This window comes from Acromyrmex echinatior, chromosome 14 (assembly GCF_024713525.1).
Source record: "Acromyrmex echinatior isolate Ae372 chromosome 14, ASM2471352v2, whole genome shotgun sequence".
Lineage (NCBI taxonomy): Eukaryota > Metazoa > Arthropoda > Insecta > Hymenoptera > Formicidae > Acromyrmex > Acromyrmex echinatior.
Window position 1 is genome coordinate 3,393,044 of NC_141865.1, and position 24,257 is coordinate 3,417,300.

The 24,257-nt window shown below is 29.2% G+C and overlaps 2 protein-coding genes across 5 annotated transcripts in view; one reads left to right on the forward strand and one right to left on the reverse strand.

Moving 5' to 3' along the window:
• The first annotated feature begins 68 nt into the window (after positions 1-68).
• LOC105146696 (actin, muscle) lies at positions 69-2,916 on the forward strand. Its single transcript, XM_087413656.1, has 3 exons — positions 69-171; positions 823-973; positions 1,244-2,916. Exons 2-3 carry the CDS (start codon positions 848-850, stop codon positions 2,246-2,248), a joined length of 1,131 nt encoding a protein of 376 aa, XP_087269782.1. The 5' UTR covers positions 69-171; positions 823-847; the 3' UTR covers positions 2,249-2,916.
• A 2,550-nt stretch (positions 2,917-5,466) lies between these two features.
• The window catches only part of LOC105146695 (uncharacterized), a 23,447-nt gene continuing 4,656 nt past the window's right edge, over positions 5,467-24,257 (reverse strand). Inside the window, exons 2-10 of one of the 4 annotated variants that reach the window (XM_011057119.2) lie at positions 17,800-17,996; positions 11,142-11,361; positions 10,780-11,076; positions 10,500-10,696; positions 9,672-9,827; positions 6,886-7,174; positions 6,679-6,807; positions 6,140-6,383; positions 5,467-5,857 (exon numbers count right to left, since the gene is read on the reverse strand). In XM_011057119.2, coding sequence (XP_011055421.1) covers positions 5,835-5,857; positions 6,140-6,383; positions 6,679-6,807; positions 6,886-7,174; positions 9,672-9,827; positions 10,500-10,696; positions 10,780-11,076; positions 11,142-11,361; positions 17,800-17,870 — 1,626 coding nt within the window. In that variant the 5' untranslated portion in view covers positions 17,871-17,996 and the 3' untranslated portion in view covers positions 5,467-5,834. Of the gene's footprint in view, positions 5,891-6,009; positions 6,384-6,678; positions 6,808-6,885; positions 7,175-9,671; positions 9,828-10,499; positions 10,697-10,779; positions 11,077-11,141; positions 11,362-17,799; positions 18,111-24,257 lie in introns of those variants that run through there. The other 3 variants (XM_011057120.2, XM_011057118.2, XM_087413222.1) reach the window with 3 other exon arrangements.

Consider the following 24,257-nt stretch of genomic DNA (forward strand, 5'->3'; position numbering starts at 1 on the left):
CCATGTAAGGGGCGGATTGCTATTTTCGGCCGCTGACCGATATGGATAAAGGGACCCCACGGAGCCGGTACCACGCCACTTGCCGCTCTCGCCAGCCTCTTGCACGACGTTATACGCGACCCTAAACGATCGTCGCCTAAACGATCTCTTTCCCTCGACTCTTAGCAAACGGTAAATCGTCATACCTCATTATTCCTAAAAAATCGCGAACCACATCGATCTACTTGGTATCACGCGCATTGAAAATCCCGATTTCTGAAAATCTCTTCTAAGTTTTTTCTTTTAAGTTTCGCTAAAATCGCGAGGATCTTTAGTATCAGTTGATAAGTTCTGTAGTGATTCGAATAAATGGTACTGAGTTAAAACTGAGTTAGAGCTTTAGCTCAAAGCTTTCGAGTGTCAGGATGGTTGATGGGAAGCATCGATCAGACCGATAATTTCCGAAAATTCTCAAGGAGAACTTTGAGAATTGAGTGAGGTTTGCGTAACCGTATATGACGTAAAGTGATATCTAGTGATTGTGCATAAATGGATGTGAACGCGATAATAGTTATAAAGCTAAAAAAAAATCTACTATCATCTTGAGCTCTCATAACCAAAATTCTGAAATTCATTCATTAAAAAATATAAATATTTTTTAAATTTATTTTGAATATTTGCAAATATTAATTATAATGTAGAATGACTGTATAACTTTTCTTTTTATGGTATAATTATTAAAATATACAAATTGTAATTGAGTTAATAATTAATTAGTTGATTCATCGTGAATTTAAACTTATCCTTCAAAATTCTTCTGCATTTTGCGGTGTGTATTCGCAGAAAGTAACAGTAACGGCCAACCAAGATGTGTGACGATGATGTTGCGGCACTAGTCGTGGACAATGGATCCGGTATGTGCAAGGCTGGATTCGCAGGGGATGATGCACCGCGTGCTGTGTTTCCTAGCATCGTCGGCCGCCCTCGTCATCAGGTTGGTTAAAACATTGAATTCTCATTTAAAGAAATCAATCATCAATGTAATCTAAATATTATGAACAACATAATAATATTTATATCATATCTTATATTATCTTTTATATCATTATATGTATGTATCGTATATTATCCTAGTATTTTTATGTTACAATTTTTAAAAGATAGATAGTGTATACACACACACACACACACACACACACACACAATATCTTTCGACTCAAACTAAGAAACACTCCTAACTAGATTATTCTCCATTTGTTTACAGGGTGTGATGGTCGGTATGGGTCAAAAGGACAGCTATGTTGGCGACGAGGCGCAAAGTAAGAGAGGTATATTGACATTAAAGTATCCTATAGAACATGGTATTATTACTAATTGGGACGACATGGAGAAGATCTGGCATCACACCTTCTACAATGAATTGCGTGTTGCACCGGAGGAACATCCTGTTCTTCTCACTGAAGCACCCTTAAATCCAAAAGCTAATCGTGAGAAGATGACGCAAATTATGTTTGAAACCTTCAATAGCCCAGCCATGTATGTGGCCATCCAGGCCGTTCTTTCCCTATACGCTTCCGGTCGTACCACTGGTATCGTCCTAGACTCCGGTGACGGTGTCTCCCACACCGTACCTATCTACGAAGGTTACGCTCTTCCCCATGCTATCCTGCGTCTGGACTTGGCTGGTCGTGATCTTACTGATTACCTCATGAAGATCCTCACCGAAAGAGGCTATAGCTTCACTACTACGGCTGAGCGAGAAATCGTCCGCGACATCAAAGAAAAGCTCTGCTATGTCGCTCTGGATTTCGAACAAGAAATGGCCACCGCTGCCGCTAGTACCTCCCTTGAGAAAAGCTACGAGTTACCTGATGGTCAGGTCATTACCATTGGTAACGAGAGATTCCGTTGTCCTGAAGCTCTTTTCCAGCCTTCCTTCTTAGGTATGGAATCCTGTGGTATTCACGAGACCGTCTACAACTCTATCATGAAGTGCGACGTTGATATCCGCAAGGATCTTTATGCTAACACTGTCCTTTCTGGTGGTACCACCATGTACCCCGGTATCGCCGATCGTATGCAGAAGGAAATCACCGCCCTTGCGCCCTCAACCATCAAGATCAAGATTATCGCTCCCCCCGAGAGGAAGTACTCTGTATGGATCGGTGGTTCCATTCTGGCTTCCCTGTCCACGTTTCAACAGATGTGGATTTCCAAACAGGAGTACGACGAATCTGGTCCTGGCATCGTCCACCGCAAGTGCTTTTAAAGACATGTGTCCAGAATCAATCATGTTCATCCACCAATCACATTCATCCTTCATCATGATTCTTCTTTATCTCTTCTTTGTCTCCTTCTCAATGGACACAATAATACTTTATTACATTATATTACAACATTAAAAAACGCGAGAAAAGAAGAGAAAAAGAAGAGAAGGATGAAGAAAGAGAGTGGGGAGAGAGAGAGAGAGGAAAGAAAGAGAGAGAAATAGGGGAAAATTAGATATAAAAGATGACAACAGAATAAGACGATTATTCAAGTGCCTTTATGCTACACATTTACCAAACTGTATTAAAACTACATATCTATTTTTATTTCTTTCTTTATAGTTTATATAACACGACTGTATATTTACGAACGTTAATTAATTTATTGATATAGTTTCCTTAACCTAAGCAACAAGCTTTTCCTCGGTCCAACATGGATCATCACACACATACACATATATCACATATGTATTGTACGTGTATATGAAGATACACACTCATTTGCTGATGATTGCATAAGTGACATTTGCGACATTTGTAAAGGTAATTATCGATAAAGAATACGGATGATCATTGTCGACCACATCTATTCATTGTTGCCCAGCGGATCGTTCTTCTTATTGTACCTTATACCAATGTAATTATAATAAAATCATATGTTATGTAATAACTGTATATTTTAAACTACATAAACAATCCTGTTGTTGATTTTACAATGGTAATTTTGCACGTATACATATTATCTGTTTTAAAGAAGAAACTCATTACCTTTGTGCGATCATAGAATGTCTTATATAATTTGAATTTCCATTTTACACTTAAACGATTAGTCATGACAATGCTCCTTCAGAAAAATGAAATATATTTAAATATCCTGAATACAAAATGGATTTTAATAGTATATTCGAGATAATCAAAGCGCAAACTGATGATTCGCAAATTCATTTGTATTTATTAATGATACGATACAATTTATATTATGATTGCATGAGATCTTAAAAACATTATTTAAATTCTTGAGTTTTTTTTTATGGTTGTATTACAAAATGAACTTTCTTAAGATTTGTTTGAAGCTTTTACTATTTGCAAATAATGATATTTTCTATACATAAACGTATCATTTTGAGGGGGGAGTAATCAAGCATGTTCAAAAGATAATTGCATTTGAAGTTAATACTTTTAACATATGCTAGACAAGGAGTTCTCTGTGCCAAACGAGGAGCGATAGACATTTTTAATTATAGTATAAAAATGATAATTAGAAATTCGCTTAAAAAGGATAAATATAACACGAATTTCCTAAACCAAAGAAAATGGGGAAGGGGGGGAGGGTAATTAGACAAATATCAATTATAAAATCTTGCTTTACTATTTCACTAATATCCACTTCGTTTATCAACTCATTCTCAAGGCACAACAAGAAAATAAAAATTACTATTGGAAATAAAAATTATTGTTCAAAAATTGCGATCTGCAGCAATTTTTGAACAGTAATTTTTTTTCACCGCCGAACAGTGCCCTCATGTGCTGGTGCATCGGTTGTCAACAAGCCGCAATTTTGTATTCTTTTCTTTTTTTTTATTTCTTTCTAAATAAGAAATATAATATACGAGACAGTATAATTAAAACAGATCAATTTATGGTCATTATGAGCTGATCAGATCAAATGCTGCAAAATATGCATACATACAGTCGTGAATACTGAGGTTGTCACACTTTTTTTCGATAGTTTTCAGAATACGTAAAAATTTTCAGAGTGCGATAACATTTATGATTGGTTTAATATGTTTTAGTACTTTTAGCTGTTCCCGTTTTTCTAATATTTTAGCCATTACAGTTTTTCAGTTATATTAATTTTTAAATTTTGTATTTACGTTGAAAATGCTCAAATTAGAAAAAAATATAATAATAAATAGATTATACATAAATAATGTTATTTATTGCACATTATTGCATATTATAATACTATTTAATGTAATTAAATTAAAATTAAATTTAATTAAATTATTAAGTTTAAAACGAAACTATTTTACTTAAAAGTGATGCACTACTGCCATAGTTTTATCATAATATTTACGATTTTATAATAAATTTTTTTTTTCACTTATTTTTAAATTTCAAATTTCACTGTAGCAAATTTTAAACGCAAGTTATGATTAGAATGTGATATGCGAGAAGAGAATTACATTTATTAACTAAAAATGTGTGTAAGTCACATTATGCATTTTTGAAAAATAAGAATTGTATGTCTATAAATATTTTCTAAATGTAAGAAAATTTGACATGTCTGTTTAATACTTATTATTATTTATTTATACTTATCATTGTTAATTTTATTTTTAAGTGTTGATACTTTAGCGTTTAAAACTCTATCCTTTTTTGTGCAAAAGAGTTAAATGAATTTGTATTTTTCGATTTATTCTAACTTCTTATTAATATCTTTTCTCTTTCTTCAGTTTTACAACAGTTTTATTCATAGCTATCATCTAAGAAAACATATTTGTTGAAAACATTTAAAAGTACTTTCTTTTATTAATTTTATTATGATATTATCTGTTTATTATTTACTATAACTTGATCTTCTTTATAACCTTATTTTTTTAATGTATCATCAGAATTCATTGATTATCGATGATATATTAAGTTCAATAATTATAGCCGTCTAAGAAAATATATTTATTGAAAACATTTAAATATTTTTTGATTTATTTTTATTGATTTTATTATTGATTTTGTCTATTTATCATTTAATACAACTTAATCTTCTTTATTTTTCTTTATTCATATGATGATATATTTAAGTTGAAGAAAAATGAAGAAGTATGTACAATTAAATGAAAATATACCTTAAAAATGTTTCAAAATGTTTGAAAATAAAAATGCGTTTTAATAAACGCTGATCATATTGTATATTGGTATATTAGCGTCTGGTATAACGAGCAAATAATTCCATAAATAACCACTAGAATTCATCATTTAATAGCGGAGAAGAGGGGCCATTCGGCAGTCGATCTTTTTCGTAAGGGATATTTCTAATTCTGTTTGATAAATATTATTTTGTTATATATACCCTCTCTCTGATGGAAATCTTTTCTTGAATTATAATGATTAATGATAAAATATTACTGAATTTTAATTTTATAGATATCTATATCAATTAACTCACTTTCAGTATTATTTCATTATTATTTCATTATAATTCATTAAAACTTCATTAAGATTTTATTACTGTTTATTAAGACTCAAGATTTTATTAAAATTCATTAAGATTTTATTAACAATTTAATACAAAATATTGTTATATTTAGCTTCACATTAGTACAAAAATACAATGCATGTACTAAAATACATGCGAAAAAATGATATTATCTAGCAACACTTCTAGAAAAATAAATTTAACACTTTTCATTACGGTGCAAACTGATTTCCTTATTTTAGCTGCTTTTTTTATTTTTAATATATTTATATTAGCAATATATATATATTCGAAAATTCATTAAAGTGTACTACAATCTGATGATGATGAAATGCTGAAGGCAGTGCCGCATGTTAATTCGCTAAGGATGAAGATGGCTGTCTGATTGAGATTTAACTCAAGCCAACCTGATGATCTGAGAATCAAATGGCTTATTTTATGGACACAACTAAAACAAACAGTTTGTATAGTAGAAAAATTAATATAGTAAACAGTTATAAAACAAAATATTTAAAGCTGAATTTGGGTGATTATAAGAGAACAAAAAAAAGAAATAAATTATAAAACTTTTAGTATTTATGAAATTTTATATTGTCACAAAGTAAATAAATGCAATTAATTAGAATGTTTGGAAAGTATTGAGGTCAATTGGAGGGGACATTGGCGATGTGACTCTTGAAGTCCGATGGAGGCTTACCGTCTGGCTTTCTGGTTTCGGATTCGTTTGGGTTTTTATAATTCTCCGGCAATGGATGAGGACCCGGATGAGACAGATTCAATGTTTTGTCCTGAACCACTTTGAAAGAAGCCTTGATATTGTCTAAAGCGTTTCCTAAGCCTGTTTTAATCTGATTGAATTCTTGCGTTACTAAGGATAAGCGGCCGAGCAGATAGTTCAAGTTTTCATCCACTTCCGTCATACGTTTCGTTATTTCACCTACCTGTAGAATTTGAAATATTTAACCGATTAATTTTGCAATCTTTGGCAAGTATTTAAATAAATAAATTCAAAATAATATATATTGGATGTTATTAGTTAAGAATGAATATCAAATTATCATTATCTAATCATGTTAAATTAGCCACAAAAATAATTGTTAAATGAATTTAATGTATATCAAGTAATAATAAGATGATAATAAATCAATGCAAATTTAATTGATTATTTAATATATATTCGAGAAATTATATTAATTTCCATATACTTTAATTTAAATGTATCATATTTCTTATTACTTTGTTCTCCATTCCACCCATAGTGGACGTTGTGCCGTTAACATAAGCTTCATTCTGTTCATGCAGTTTATCTAGAGCTCGAGCGCTTTCTGTCATCTGCTGATACATTACATTGATCTGCCGCCAAACCTGTAACAAAGTTGGTAACAACAAATCTTGGCAACGACTAGATAGTAGAGCAATAATTAGCAAATATCAAATTTTTACTTTGTTCATTTCCTGTTCCATTTTGCTGGTAAGGTTCGCCAAAGCACCGTTTTGATTATCCATGATATCATTTGAGATTCCATCAAATCTTTGACTAAGAGTGCTGTTAATATTAACGCCTTGAGTCTTCACTAAATCACCCACTTCCAGTAGAATCTGATGTACACCGTACTCCACCCTTTTCTTCGTGTCCAGCACATGATCGGCCATAGAAACCATCACGGACTGACCCTTTTCCAGATTTTGTAGTTCCTGATTAACGCGTTCTGCATTATTGGCCAGATTCATCCTGTTAAAGGAAGTCATTAATTAAAATGAAGAATTATATAGTATATTCCTAAATTTGAATCATTGTCAACTTTAACGATTAATATCTCGGAGCAGAGTGATACTTTTTTGTCAACTTCTTCCCTACTGAAAAAAACCATGTCAACGTTACAATGAAATCATGTAATTAAAATATACAAATCACGTAATGAATTGTTTCAAATTAGTACATGATTTTTTTAAATGACGTAATTTGAAAATCACATGATATTAGAAATAATTTCATCCATCATGTGGTTTTATAGTTGCCAAATTTTAAAGAATTGAATGATAGAAATAGAAGAAAAAAAACATATCATCATATACTTTTCAAATTACGTAATTTAAAAAAATCACACACTATAATTTAGAACAATTTGTGATTGAACATGATTTACGTGTTTTAAATACATTTACATGATTTACATGATTTTATCATGCAACTATGTGACGTGATTTTTTTCAGTAGGATTTCGTTTCATGCAACGCGTCGAATGAGTTTAATTTCATCAAAATGGAAGTAAAAGAGAGCGTTCTAAATAATTACTACAAATTATTTATTTATCCCCTCAGATATTAATTCATTTCAGTTCATTTCAATCATGTTCCGTGCTCTAAAGCACAAACTTGGATAAATTAAAATGAATTGCAATTTTTAGTCCATTCTCATTTATTAGGCTACCATAATAATATCACAAATTAAATTGCTTAAGCAATTTAATAATTATAGGTGCTTAATTAGCATCATTTTAAGAAAACTTTAATGTAATATTTTTCGCAATATTTACAGATTTTTAATACATTAAGATATTCTTAAAATAATGTCAATTGAACATCAAATTAAATTGCTAATCAATTTTTGATATTACTATGGCAGTTCAGTTGCGTTTCTAAATTTGGACAATCAATTCAGCGCAATTTAAGAGATTATAAACGTGGTATATAAATTCACATGAAATTATTTAAAACACTCAAGATTCAGCTTCGACCAGTAGGCATCACTTTTTACTTATTGTATATTCACAATATCTTGTATATTATACAATATCTTAATAAAGCATTTATTTTTGGCAATAAATTTTTTTATGAAATTTAATGGTATTAATTTGATCATTAATCTAGAGTATTTTTTATCATTAATTTAGAGTAATTTAATTTTTATCAAAATTTAATTTTTATCAAAATTGATGACAATCGGGCATTAGACATTAACATTTAAATTCACCATAACTTTTCCTGATTTATTTCTTATTTAATATTTCAAATAAGTTTTCAAAATCTATTTTATAGGTCATATCAGTTTTTACCGACCCCTACGATTTTATATTTTAAATAAATTGTATCGGTTCCCATACATCACAAAAGATTGAAGCATATTACTGCAATGTTGCAATATTGCAGATTGCAATGTAACATTACAGAGATATTATAGAAATTAACAGTAAATTAACAATATATCTGCAAAATGTCAGTAATATGGTTATAATATTCCACAAACATTGCAAAACTGTAATTCTTTAATTGTTACAATAATAATAATATAAAAAATATAAATTTTTAGTACAGCGTTTTAATAGTCGTTTTTATGATATAATAATTAATATAATTCATTTGAAATTTAAATAAAAATTTATTGATCTATTATTTGACGGCCATTTCATTAGCTAAGTTTTACATTTATTTTAAATATGAAATCAAAAGATTGTATAATATCGAGTTTGGATACAATCAATGCATCATTATCGGATAAGATGATAAGCAATTAAGATGCTGAAAACGATTTATCAAAATATTAATTATGTGATCAATGATGTATTTATGATGTGAACTCAAGAATAAATCAGAGTCTTTATTGATAAATTTCATACCGTCATTTTTCAATCGATTTCAATTAACTCGAAGTGGTTTCGAATTAAAAAGAATTACTGCGATTTACTTAATTCATGATTAACTTACCAAGCGACTGTATTATTATATTAATGTGGATAATATTTGTAGTTTGTTCGGGGCACAAACATACATACTTTATCCTTATGAATAAATTTATCCTTCAGAATTAATATTATATTTATTAAAATATTTTATGTTTTATCATAAAAAAATTGCTTTTGAAAAGCACATATCACTAAAAATGCGATGTGTTTGTAGAAAAATTAAAGTTAGTGAGATATATGTAGAATAGTATATAGAAATAGTTTTCATTTTAGAGTCTTCGTAAAAAATTTATCCAAATACATTATATTGCAATATTGCTGGAATGTTTTGTTGCAATATAACAAAAAGCGGACATCTTAACATTATTGGAATTTTGCAACAACGTTTTGCAACTACCATGCAATATTACAATGTTTCAATGAAATCATTCTGCAATGTTTCTGCAATCTTTCTGTGCTGTTTGGGTTATTTTACCGAGCCCAAGTTCAAAAGTATTAGAAGACAATCATGCTTAGTACTCATTATGTCATAAGATCAGGATTTACCGTAATGTCGTCACTAAATCCTTCGTTTCTTCTTTACTCTCTGTTATTCTATCCTCGATATTATTAATGCCCCGTGTAAAGACGTCCTTTAACGCGTGCTTTGTTTCCTGCAACGTAGCTTGCGTCTCGTTGTGGAGCGTCTGCACTTCGTTTATCCTGCATCGTAAAACGATAATTAGTGTCAAAATATTACAAGGATGTTATATGTTCTCAAAATGTCATGAAAAAATCAAACTTGAAATAAAATTGTTGAAATTTTATTAAAATTTTAATATACACACAATCATTGGTCAAAAAGTTCCAAAGCTAATACAAAATTCGAATCATTACAATTTCAAAAAAATATCATTAATTTATCATTACAGAGTATTTGAGTTTTTTCATTATAGTTTCATCAAGAAGTTATCAATAGGCGAGTTTTTTAATTCATCGATTGACTAATCGCATTATGCACAAATGAAACTTTTACGGAACAAAATTACATTCGCGCACAATGCGATTAATCAATCAATTAATTAAAAAACTCGCCCTATTCAATTATTAAGTTCTCATACTTTTTCGTTTAAAAAAGTTAGTATTTGTTTAATATAATTTCATTTCATTTTCATTGAATTTTTATTAAAATGTTTATTATATTATATTATATATATATATATTTGTTTTTCATTAAACACAGAAAATTATTTTCTCAGCAAAATATAATTAAAATTTCATTGTTTAATTATCAAAATTTCATCAAATTTAATAAAACGTCAAGTTCATTAAAATTTCATCAAAATTTTATAATATTAAAATTTTTAGAGAAGAAAATCGAGTACAAAACGTTACCTGGGTAATTCTCGTAATCTATCAGAAGTGCTTTCCAACAACTCTTGCATCTGCTCTAATGTCCTGACATGATTATCAAAGGCTGAAGATAAATCCAATTGTCTCTCTGATGGTTTCTCCTGAATGATTTGCGTTATCTGTTTTATCTTCTCCAAAGATTTTTCCAGGTCTCCGATCTTGGTGGCTACATGTTGCACCTATCGACTCAAAATATATTTATATTGTTTACAATTTCAGCGAGGAAAATATACCTATATTATTTTCATTATAAATAAGTCACCTCTGAGAATATTGTATGCGTCTTCTCCATCAGCGTAACAGATTCTCTATTCATCTTTGCTATGTTATTATGCAGACCTTCTTTGAATCGTGCAACTTCTCCCATCAAGTTGCTCTCTATGCCACTTAACTTGTTGAGAACGTCAGAAAGACTATCCGGAGCAGATGTAACTTCTGCACGACTGTTTATCTCTCCTACCTTATTTTCGATATTCGTGAGCCAACCCTCCAAGCGATTCTCTAGATCTTCTAAACTGTCCACAGTTTTTTGCATCTGTATACGCTCTCGCTCATCCCTCTATATAAAGAAACATCATCAGCCCTCTAAAAATTAATTTCTTATGTTTTGTTCAATGAAATCACCTGTGCGATCAGATGTTCTATTCCTGTGATTTTCTCATCTAACTTGATCAATTGCAGTTTCAGATTGTCTACAACGGTTACACGTTTTGTCAGAATAGTTATTGTCTTTTTCAGTTGCTCACCCAGCTGCCGTTCTCTCGCCTCATGCCTTTCCAGCTTCTCTGTGTTCTCTCGCATCATATGTACTAGGCTCAACATAGCATCTTTAATGTCTTCATGACTGTAGGGATTGATATGATCAAAGAGGACAAAATAAATAGGATAGCAGTATAAAATAAATTTTATTTGAAAAAAAAACTCGATAAAAAATTTTTCTTAGAATTTTTTACATATTTTTTCTATGTATAAATAAATTTTCTGTATATAAATATCAAAATCTTTCCTAATTTTTTTACAACTTTAACTTTTTAGAAAATTTCTCAAATTTTTTATATATATATTTTAAGTACTTTTTAAAAACTCTATATCTTTTTTAAAATTCTTTATATAAAATGAGAAGTAAAGATTCCAAAACGAAATATCTCAGAAAGTGTTGGTTTAATGAAAAAATGTTTTAAACAAAAATTATTGGGTTTATAAAATTTATTGGTGATATTTATTTGAACATTGGATAATCTTGAACAACGGACAAGATCAACAAAATATCTTAAATGGAAACTTGTAGAGCTTTTCAAAATACTAAAACAAAATTTTTTTTATGTATGTACGTTTTGAGTCATGAGGCTTGAAAGTTATGACTGAGCATTATTACTGAGCATTATTAACATTATACAAATTATCCGATTAAAATGTTTTAATGTCCTTTTAAATGTTCAGAGTCATGATATTGATATGTAAAAGTCATATCCATTGGAGGTTGTTTCTCTCACGTTCATTTTTATTAAAATAAAAAATAAATCATTATAATTCGAGATGTACTTAAGGTAGTACACGACATTCAAAAGTTAAATCCCATCACGCGCTCGGTATAGCCTCGATATCCTCATTCCCAGTGAGAGAAAATTTTTGATTGCGTCTATTCAGCAGACTTCTATTATAACACTAGACTGCTAATTCGTCCTTTTAATTATTGTCAAAAAGTATGTACTACATATGCAGAATGAGCACATTTGCATACTGCGCGCTTTCTATACTTTTGAATTGCAGAAACGCTAGATTACTTGACCTGGCATCTCTTTTCTGTACGTGACGGTCTTATTCTGCGCACCCACTGCGCGCAGACAACACTTTTACATAAGAAAAAGTGGGGAGTTAGCACTTTAGCAGTGTAATAGTAAAAGTCTAGTAGCCTGACACGCAGAAAGAAAATAAATACAGATAGACATAACTAATGCTAGTAGCCTAGTTTCCGCTGAGAGTTTAAATCGGATCAGAATGTAAGAATCAACCAATTAATCGAGCATTCTCCTGTTGTTCGACTGTAACTGAGAAATACTCGACTGTAGTTGGTGAAAACTAAGCCAGTGTTGCTAGATGCTCACTGACCGTACTCTCCACTCCGTCACAGTATAATTACATAGCCTTCCATTTAAGGACACAAATCGACACAAGCATCGTTCTATTTTTGTCAAGGTATCGTCCCACGGAATCGGAACGACGGAACGGATTTCTTACTAGAAATGAGTTACTAGCATTCCGTTCCGTAAGAAGTTTCTCTACTGTATCGGAACTGTAGGAATTATGGCCGTTTATAGAGACGATACGAAATCAACGGAATGTCATGTCGATTGCAGGCTACGTCGATCCAGCTATTGTTGATGGTTGAGAATTTGACAACTTCGAAGAAGAAAATTAATAATAATTCTTAATTCTTTTTCAAAATGATATACTCTTGTTTTATATATACGTAATGCCAGCAGTTCTTCAAATAATTCCGATGTCATTCTGAAATAATTGAAAAACTTCTCACGATTGATCGTTTGCATTCCAACGATTAAATGTCACTATTGTCACTTGCGCTTCATTCTTTGTGTAAACATTGACTGTATCCAGAATTTTCATTTTTTTTTTGTATATTTGTATTGTTGCAATAGAACATTATAAGCAAAATAAAATTTTCGCACACTTTTAAATACCGAAACAGCATTCCAACTTGGTACATTTCTTGTTTTTCGCAATAATTTTAACATTAATAATAACATTACTTCTTTATCCATCGTTAGATTTATAAAAAAAATTTCTGAATATTCGTTTCAATTTTTAGATTCAACCAGCTCAGCTGAACATGCCATTTCCATTCCGTAAAAATTTTCTCTACTCGTCCTATGTAGCCGGAACGTAATGGAATTTTGGTAACAAAATATATCTCACTCTTATAATTTAGTATTTTTGAGTTCAAAATAATGTTATAAATAAGATAATTGTATAAATTATGTATATTGCTGCTTTAGTCACATTAAAATTACGAAATATCGATTAAATCAAGCAAATTAACTTGCAATTGAGGCAACATTCCGTCTGTTTCCATTCCGTTCTGTCATGGGATGAATAGAGAAATTTTTTACGGAACGGAATTGTAGTGAACTCAATTTTCTAGTAAGAAATCCGTTCCGTCGTTCCAATTTCGTATACATGGGATGGCATCCTGAAGGTATGCCGCCTCGGGTATGTCGCAAGCTAATTTGCGACTAAAGCAGTAATATGCATAATTTGTGCAATTATCTTATCTATAACGTTACTTCGAATACTCAAAAATATTGAATTATAAGAATGAGATACATTTTGTTACTAAAATTTCATTCCAGCGACATGGGACGGATAGAGAAAATTTTTACGGAACGGAATGGCATATTCAGCTGAATTGGTTGAATCTAAAAATTGAAACAAATATTCCTTGAAGATGCGTTTTTTTTTTAATGTGGTTTCCCCAGGCCTATTCCACAAAAAGAAGAATCAAATACTCGAATGTGACTTGGCAGGAAAGCAAAATTATATATCATATTATATGATATAATTTTGATTTTTCTTTTCGATTCTTCTTTTTATGGAATAGGCCTACTGAGGAAACCACATTTAAAAAAAACGCATCTTACAATAGTAGCTCACGAATGATGTAGAAAGATATTGTCGAAATGTACGTTACCATAATTATGTAATGTATTAGAAAACTACGTTAAGCATATCATTAAGGAACAATGAATAAACACTGAATTAACAATAGAAACTTTTAATAGAAATAAATTATTTAATAAAACATGTTTCAATAATCATTTGGCGGAAGGTGCGTTCCCAGTATATTTCTGATATAGGGACGCTCCTGAACCAGATCGTCACGTGAGCGCTCGACGGCTCGGCCGAGCGGTGGTGGAAGTCGCTCGCCGGAATGTACAAATCTATGCGAACACTGCATTACAATTATGAATCTATTTCTTTTGGTTTTATTACATTTAGATTATATATAATTTGATATATGTACAAACGACGTAGAGAGAGAGAGGGGGGAGGGAGGATGGAGAGGGAGAGGGGGAAATAAAGAGCAATTGAAAAAGAAAGTCAGATGGCGTTATTAGGGAACTTCCTTATTTCGCGCATGTGCACTCCGTTTTGGCCAACACTAACATCAAAGGTACCGACATAGAGTTACGTACTGTATATACTGTGCTCATACAATAGCAACAGTATGAGCAAACAGGATGAGTTCAGTTTTGTTCTGTGCATGCGTTGGCTGTAAAACCAAGAATGTGGCGGACTTTTATAGTATTAAAACTATGGCAACGACGATTGAGATCATAATATAACTACAAAATGATTTCCGTGCAAAATTACAGAATTGGGTATCGAATTGATTTCTTATCCATCTTATTTTTCGGATTTAGAATAGAACGAAAAATCATTTAAGCCTAATTCTGTAATATTGCACAGAAATTAGTTTTTTTTTTCATTTTTGTACGCGGCAATTACTAAATTTTTCACTCGCTTTAAACGATTACCGTACGTGAATAATGCGTTAATTCTGGATGAAATTTGACCTGAAAGGGTTTGAAGAAGGATACTTTCCAAATGTCATATCATCAAATGGATTGTGGCACTTCATAAAAATTTACCAGACTTATCGAACCATCCTTGTATTACAATAATTAATAAAATTTTTCGTTGCTTTATTGTTTTCTCTATCCTTATCCTATATCTTCGGCAGCACAAATTTTGATACATGTCCAAAACTGGGGCATAAAACATCTTAAAGATTTATGTTATGGCGTCTTAAAAAGATCTTAAAGATGTTTTATGTTCCAATTTTAAACATTGTGCTATCTGAAATTGTCAATGAATTATATTGTTGACTTACAAATATTATGTTTCACATATTATATTGTTTTATGATTTCATTTGATTCATTCTAGAAATATATTGAAATTAGAAACAAAAAATAGACTTATATATTAATATATATAGTAGTATATCTAAAATTAATATATATAGAATTTACCCGAATTTCAAAAATACTTTTGATCGGTATTCATAGGCGGATCTATATTTAAGACAGTCTTAAATACAGTCTTAAAATATCATGAATCAATTAGAAGGTCGCATTAGTGATTTAAGACATTACTTAAGATGGTCTTAATATAGGAACTAACTATGAATACCAGCCTTTATATGCGAAATACTACAACGCCCCGGTAAAAAATTTTTCATGCATAAATATGTATAAACATACATAAACACGCACAAATATTCATAAACATGTATAATTATATATGAAATATGTTCATACATCCTTTTTTTTTGTAAAATTACTTTTTAGTGTAATAGAAATAATAATAGTAATGAATAATAGTAGTGAAAACAATAAAAATAATTAAAAAGATAATTTTCGCACTAGTTGTTTTAGAAAAAAATCAAATTTAAAGAAATGTAAAAAAATTACTTACGTATAATTATATATAAAATTATGCATAATTATGTATGAGCAACTTTTTTTTACATTTTTTCAAACTTGTTTTTTTCTAAAACAAACAATGCGAAAATTATGCTTTTAATTATTTTTTAAGTTTTCACATTACTATTATTATTTCTATTACACTAAAACGTAATTTTACAAAAGAAAGAAGGATATATGGACATGTACGGACATATATAATTATATATGTTTATGAATGTTTCTACGTGTTTATGTATGTTTATACATATTTATATATATTCATGCATGAACAATTTTTTACCTCTCTTGATGCCGTTCAAATTCAGCGGTCCGTAAAATCTTCAACATGGCTGACAATCACGTAATCGGTAATCACCAACATCAAAGCTAACAGCTACTATCGCTATTGTAGTTATACTGTGACTCCCAGTTGCCTCCATGTGCCAATTAAAATCGAAAATTGCATTTTTTTCACGGCTCTATTTTCTTAATTAAACGATAAAAGATTATGACAATTTTTCACAACATCCATTTCATGTTCCTCCATTGCAAGCTCGTTTTTTTATTAACATATCACTGCTAATTTAGGCCCAGCAAAAATAAACACGACATTTTCATAAATTTTGTATAGGCTATACGTAATAAAAAAGTATTTTAACAAAAAAAAATACTTTGTTATAGTGTTTTAGAAAACTCTCGATATCAGCAAAAATATTATGTAATAAAAAGTAGGAGTTTCCATTAAAGATTATTTCTTGACTACATGCTTTAAGATCATCCAAAGCTCAAATCAATATCATCAGTCAATAGATTTTTAAAATTCTACAATATTTTTCTTTGAAACATTTTTCCATTTAAACCAATACTTTCTGAGATAACCTTTCCAAAGTTTTTTTGCCTCTTACTATATATGTATACTATTGCATACTGAAATATTCTAACAAGGAAACACAACAGAATGTCCCCAGATAGCAAAGCATATCTCAGCAAAATTGTACAAATCTGTGATTGCTTATGATGCTGACATCTTATCATAGATTTGTCTTCAATGATTTGAATATACCGATTATTATTATATATGATATTGTAGCAACATGCAAACAACAATGTATGTATTGTCAGCAGTTTAACAGAAAGATAGCTGCGTCAATATTACTTGCAATATGACAGCATTGTATGATGTTGTATATTATTATAGCAACATGATGGCAATAGTATGAATTTTGATGATGACAATTTTAAAGTTGTCGGCAAATTGCTGGCAAATTGTTACTGTTGGCTCAATGTTATCATATCGTGAAGACATCAAGTTGTCAACAAATAAGGACTCAGTTGCTGCAATTCTAGTAGCAACACATATAGCATACTTAGTAAACAACATGCCAACAACAAGACACGTTGCTATCTGGATCCCCAATTTTAATAAGCTTGGATATATTAAAATCAGACAAAAATAAGACACATATTTTTTTGTAAGTGTTCAATCGTACATTAAGGAGGTAAAAGCCTTCGTTAAAAAAAAAATCAATTTTTAAAAACATATGCAACTCTTATTTTTGTCTATATTTTAACATATCTAAAATTTATTAAATTGGAGGGGGAACTTGATTGTATTTCCTAATAAGATTTCTCATTCTATAATTTTCGAAAATTTATAAAATCTGAAGTTTAAAATATTTTTTTTAGAAATCTTCATACATTCACAATATAAAAGATTCTTAAAAATATTATAACATACGAGCATTTTTTCACCAGGAAGGAGTGCACGTTTGTTAAGCAAATTAATTGGATACATACGTTATTTCTCTGGTGTGGCTAACATCGACACAAAAGCAATAGAAGAGTGTCAAAAGAATAAGCAGTTTCATTGTCCTAGCGTTGTTTGCCCAGGGAACTGTTATAAAGCTGTACTCTGCAGTTGTTTCACTTGGTAGCGTTAGTCTTCAAGTTGATTGAAGAGATCTCTTTGATGATACAATCGACACTGATAAAATCTAGTCGAAAAGATAAAGAAATCAATGAACTTACACCGTAGATAACGAATAAAGATCAGTATTTCTGTAGACTATAATGTTCTTCCTTCCTATGTTTAATTGAATGCACTGCTGCGATAAGAAAAAACGCAGGTCACTAAAGATGACCCTAAGAAATCGTAGCGAGAAATCATCACGCACAATAAATTACACTTAATCGACAGTGACGTCTATATAGATCACAGTTTTATATTCTGTATTTCAGTATATATAATAATGTACTATATAATTAGGTTCTAGTATCTGTTCCATTGAAAATAAAAAAAAAACAAATTAAATGATAAATAACCCGGGAAAAAATATTTCATATATAATTATATATAATTATATAAAATTATATATAATTATATAAAAAATTATTATAATATCTTATATACAATTATATATAAAATATGTCCATTTATATATATATATATAACATTTTCTCGCGGGAATGTATATTTCTCTTTTTTTTTGTAAATGTAATGATGTACTAAAAAAAGTGAAATTTCATTTTTTATATTTTTTCTTTGATGAATTTATACATTTTTTTAATATAAATAAATAATGGATCCTTTCGAACATTCTATACGCATAAAGGTTTTAGAAAAAGATGATTGGAAAAGGAATATTTCGATATCAACGAGATATTTCATATTTTATTTTCGTATATTTTGACATAAAATATTAAATATACTACGCCAAAGAATTAAGAGATTACACATCAAATTTTGTGGGTATTTTACCAAAAATAAGCAATTTTCAAGAAAGTAGTAACTTCATAAAAAAATGATCATAATAAAATGATCTACAAAGCATTAAAGCTTGAAGTCTCTACTTTTCAGATTGATAGTTTAGATAACGATTTTTATAGATTCCAACAAATATTTATAGATTCACACAAATAAAAATTCAAATCTTAAAATATTTTATGAACTTTGTAAAGTTCTATAATGTGAATTAAAAATAACAGCTTTCAAAAAGTGACTCTTTATCTTTAACTTTCATACTTGTTTATTTTATCAAATTATTTATCCAGCAAACGAGAATGGATTAAAATGGATTAAAATTTTTTTAATGCGTACTTTAAATCATGACAATGGATTGAATGGATTGAAATAGATTGGATCCGAACTGACATTAGTTTAATATTTGAAAAAAAAACATTCATATTTAAGAGTTATAAATTTTATTCCTAAGACATTTATAATAATTATACCTGAAATTAACTACTTCAAATTGATATTAAAAAACGCACTTTAGTGGGATTTGAGAACTCGGGATCTCTGGATTATGAATCTTCTACTGGCTACATCACTTCTTCAATTGGTAAATGTGTTATTCATTCTCTACTTCAATTACATTCTAATACAACCAACTAAACGAAGTAACGAAATTATATAAATATAATAAAAATATTATCATTTAACAGATATAATAAAATATAAACAATTTACATTACTATAAGACAAGTGGGTAAGTGTCGGATAATCTAATCTCGCTTGGCCGATGTCGCGCGCCGTGATTAGCCTAATATTCGACTTGGTTTGCGAGTGTTTCATCGAATTGTGACATTGATTATTCATTTTACTTCTAATTAAAGAGAAACAAAAGAACATAGCTCAATTATTTTTATGTTACAATTTTTTTGAACTTACTTGGATTAAAACAAAAAATTTCCTACTTATAATTTTGAATAATTTAAATAGCATTTCTAATCTATTTTTAAATAAAAATTTTTTATTCAATTAGATTGAAAAATTGCATTTCATATTCAGAATATTGAATTGAGCAGTATGCACGGTGCACAGAAATTACTGATATTATTTGTTAATTTAACTGAATTAAAAAAATTGTACTTCCTATTCAGAATTCTAAATTGAGTAGCATTCACGATGCATAGAAAATGCTAATAATATTATTTTTAGATTGAAAGGCATTGTGATATGCTCTATGCAATTCCTATAAATAAATAAAAATGCATTCAGGATTGAAAAGGCACAGACATTTGCTTTATGCAATTCCTATAAATGAATAAAAATGCATTCAGAATTGAAAAGGATTCATTTTAACATTCATGAATCCATATTTCTGAAACTCTGAATCCATTTTAATCCATTTCAATCTATTCTCGTTTATTGGGTAACATTATAACAAAAGTATTCTTTTTGATTTTGAATACAGAAAACAAAGTATCGCTCGATATTCTTTTAAAAATAAATAGAAAGATCTAAGTTTTTTCTTTAATATGCACGTATATCATTTTCTCGATAAAAAGAAAATTTTTTGTATATAAATTTTGTTTATAAATAATTTGCTAAAAACTAATGATTGATCAAATCATTGGCTTTGTTTAGCTGAAAGAGTAGTTATACAAATACTAATTACAAAATTTTTTAATATATAAATCATTTCTTGCTCTTCCGTACTATCTAAAATATTTTATAATAATCTATGTTGCCTATCTACCCCGGTAAAAAATTTTTCATGTATGAATATGTATAAATATGTATAAACATACATAAAAAAAAACAAGTTTAGAAAAATGTAAAAAAAATTGCTCATACATAATTATGCATAATTTTATATGTAATTATACGTAGGGGAGACCAGAGTCAGTTGAATATAGGGGTAAGTAGAAATAATTGAGGCTACATTAAAACAAAACTCGCGAGACATGCATAAACGTATCTGAGTACGCAGCAGCGACTGCCGTTAAGTCTGCTAATAACATAATAATAAAGTAACATTTTGTTGCGAAACACATCTATGATAGAAGTTATGCCACAATTTTAAAAAATCGTACACCTAAGTAAATATTTTTATTCTTAAAATTTTTGTTTTACTATCGTATATGATTGTCTGAGATATTTGATTTCTACTTAGATAGTAAGTATATTCTTACTTAATAAAGTCCAATAGATTTTTTTTGTTTATGTGTCTCTGTTATTCTATATTATTAATGTTTTTAAAAAACGGATAGGGATAGTAGACTAATCACAGCATGGAACTGTATGACTCATTTAGTGACGACTCTTATAGTACTTATTCAAAATTTTATTCCTTTAAAAAGATTTTCCTCAGTGATAAATGTTATAAGTTTAGTTCCCTCATGTCTAATCTCGAAAATTAGGCTTATTCGACGTGTTTTTGCACAAAATGAACAAATTTTGCAAAAAGAAGTATTGTTTGCCCTGCGAAGCGAATATTTGTGTTTAAAATATATTTTTATAAAAATATTTTTATTAATATGTAGCCAAAGATATAGCTTAAAATACATTAATCTTTATTTTAATAATCTTAAAATAATAATTAGAAAAATGCATTTTTTTCATATTAGTTATCAATTTCCCTTTATTATTAAAATATTATTAGATAGTCAAATATATGTAGTAACTGGTGTAGAATTCATTTTTTCGATAAGTCTCTTAATTTTGTCTGTAAAAATTCGGAAAATGAGTCTATTAGCCCTGGTCTCTTCTAAATAATTTTATTATTTCTTCAAACTTGATATTTTCTAAAACAAAGTGCAATAGTGCAACTGTGCGAAAATTATCTTTTTAATTATTTTTAATGTTTTCACATTACTATTATTATTTCTATTACACTAAAAAGTAATTTTATAAAAAAAAAGGATGTATAAACATATGGACATATTTCATATATAATTATACATGTTTATGAATATTTCTGCGTGTTTATATATGTTTATACATATTCATGCATAAACAATTTTTTATCGAGACCTATCTACATTATCTATTCACCTATTCAATTCTTTTCATCTTCTTATCTACGTTATATATTGACCTATCAATCCGATTAGAAAGTTAATATGCTGAAAAACTATAAATAAATTTATTGCGAAAAATATTCCCTCGCGGCTGAGAGAACATTACCTCTGTAGTCTAAAAGCTTACTACACTCATAAGGTAATACTAGAGATCCGAACTTCCGGCCGAGATAATATTTTTCACGATAAATTTATTTACAGTTTTTTAGCACATTAAAATCTTTCTAATATGATATGAACGGATATGATATGAATGGATTGAACATTAAAATTATTAAAAATTGCTTGTCAGTTTAATTCGTGATATTACTACAGTAGTTTAATTGTGCTTATAAGTCCAGAAAACCAATTGCGCGATGCGCAGTCTGAATGACTATAAATATGGTATATATGCATGTACATATATAGTATATGTATATATAATTCACATTTAATTATTTAAACATTAATGGTCTAGTTTCCATCGTTATAAACTTTAATATTCTTATTTGTTGTGTATTCACATTACGGTCTTAATTATAACAATTATTTATTATTGTATTATTTTTAGTTTTTTCATTATGTCTTTGAATATTTTGGTTTTGATATGTTTACGTAAAAACATTGTATTTTATTTATTTTTTTGTGATATTATTTTTAATTCTTTTCATTGTAATTTAGAATATATATATTTACAAAATGATTTTGCATAAAGATATTGCAAAATATATTTGACGTTTTTTCCTTTATAGTTTTAATATCTTTTCCAGCGGATATCTACTACAAATACACGAACACAAATCCTGTTAACGCTAAATATTCATGAAAGGTTCTTAAAATTCCCCAAAATATTGCGAAACATTTACGGAAAAGCAATATTCAATTATTGGTTAAAAATTCCACTTATACATATATCATTACATATTCCGAGAATGTTTCATATACATAGTGCAAAATTTTAATTTTTTCAAAAATTTCATTGTCCAGTCATCTCTGAATCAATTTTTAAATAAAATTTTGTTTTAAAAAACGCATTTCACACTTTCACTTTGAAGCTCAATTTTGGAGTTTATTTGACAGATGAAATGCTGTGCTCTTTATATTCTTTCCCAAATGATTCTTGTTAACGAGCAAATGTTCTCCGTCGCGATTCTCTATATGGAGATGTATACTCGTTCGCGAATGATTCTCGTGAGAAGCATTCATATAAATATTTGGCATATTAGAAATACGAATCGAATTTTCTATGAATAATAGTGTTAACTGGGAATATCCTAATAACTTCCTAAAATCCTAATAACAAAATTATCACGTTTTGAATATATAAATTTTCAGAGTACATATCATGGATATGTACTCATTTCGAAAAGAAAAAAGTGATATTTTTGTTGAAATTATACATACATATACTGACCTATATTTAAAACGCGCTTACAACACGATATTAGCGCCCCAACATACTATATTTTACGTCACGCATATTATAGAATTTCAGAGATAAAAGCGCGCTTTTATCGATGGAAGCGCGTTCTAAATACAAGCCACTGTGTGTAATTATACAGAAAGTATAAAATTCAAACACTTAATTTGATGAAAGTCGTTTGATGATAAACTAAAATTCATTTGAAAGCTCTTAAATTGTACTTTAAGATACCGTAGATCTTATTTATAAACAAGCTCTTGTTTTGTCGTAAAAAATGTTAAATGCAGCAAAAAATTATATATGCAACTTTAATTTGCTCAAAATCTTAATGCTATACCAGTTCTATGGCATCATCAATCTATTCAATGGCATCATCGTCTTTAGCACGAAAAAATCTTCAAGAAATGTACATATTTCGAAGAGAATATAACGGTTGAATACTCAGCTAATGCTAAATATTCAGAAAATTCGATTTGTATTCTCAATATACCGAATATTTCGAAACACTAAAAAAATTATTGTCACAGCTAATGTGTAATTGTCGATGAAATATTCAGAATATTGTATGAATACTTTTTGTATATATCATATGAAAATTAGAGAAAGCGAGAAAGCAGTACATGGCACATCTCCACCGACAAAGGGCGTGGCGAAGATTTACTCGTAAATAAAAATCATCTTAGGAGAGAATATAAAGAACATTGCAGCATTTCGCTTAGTCAGTCCCAAAATTTTCTTCAAGATGAAATGTATTTTTCATGGTACATTCATCAGTTAAAAAAATTGCAATACTTTTTTGTTATAAGTTTTACAACTCATCCTTGCTCATAGAGCGATTGAACGTACATCAATTCATAAATAATAACTAATCGCTCGGTGAGTAGGTTGCATTCCGAAACTCATCGAAAAAAAAAAGAGTTGCAACTTTATAGTTGATGATTAGTATACAGTTTCGTTTGAAAAGTGATTCAGACCATCGTACCTGGAATTTCCGGAAAAATTAAAATTTTGTGAAATATATATAGAACATCCTCGAAATATGTAACAA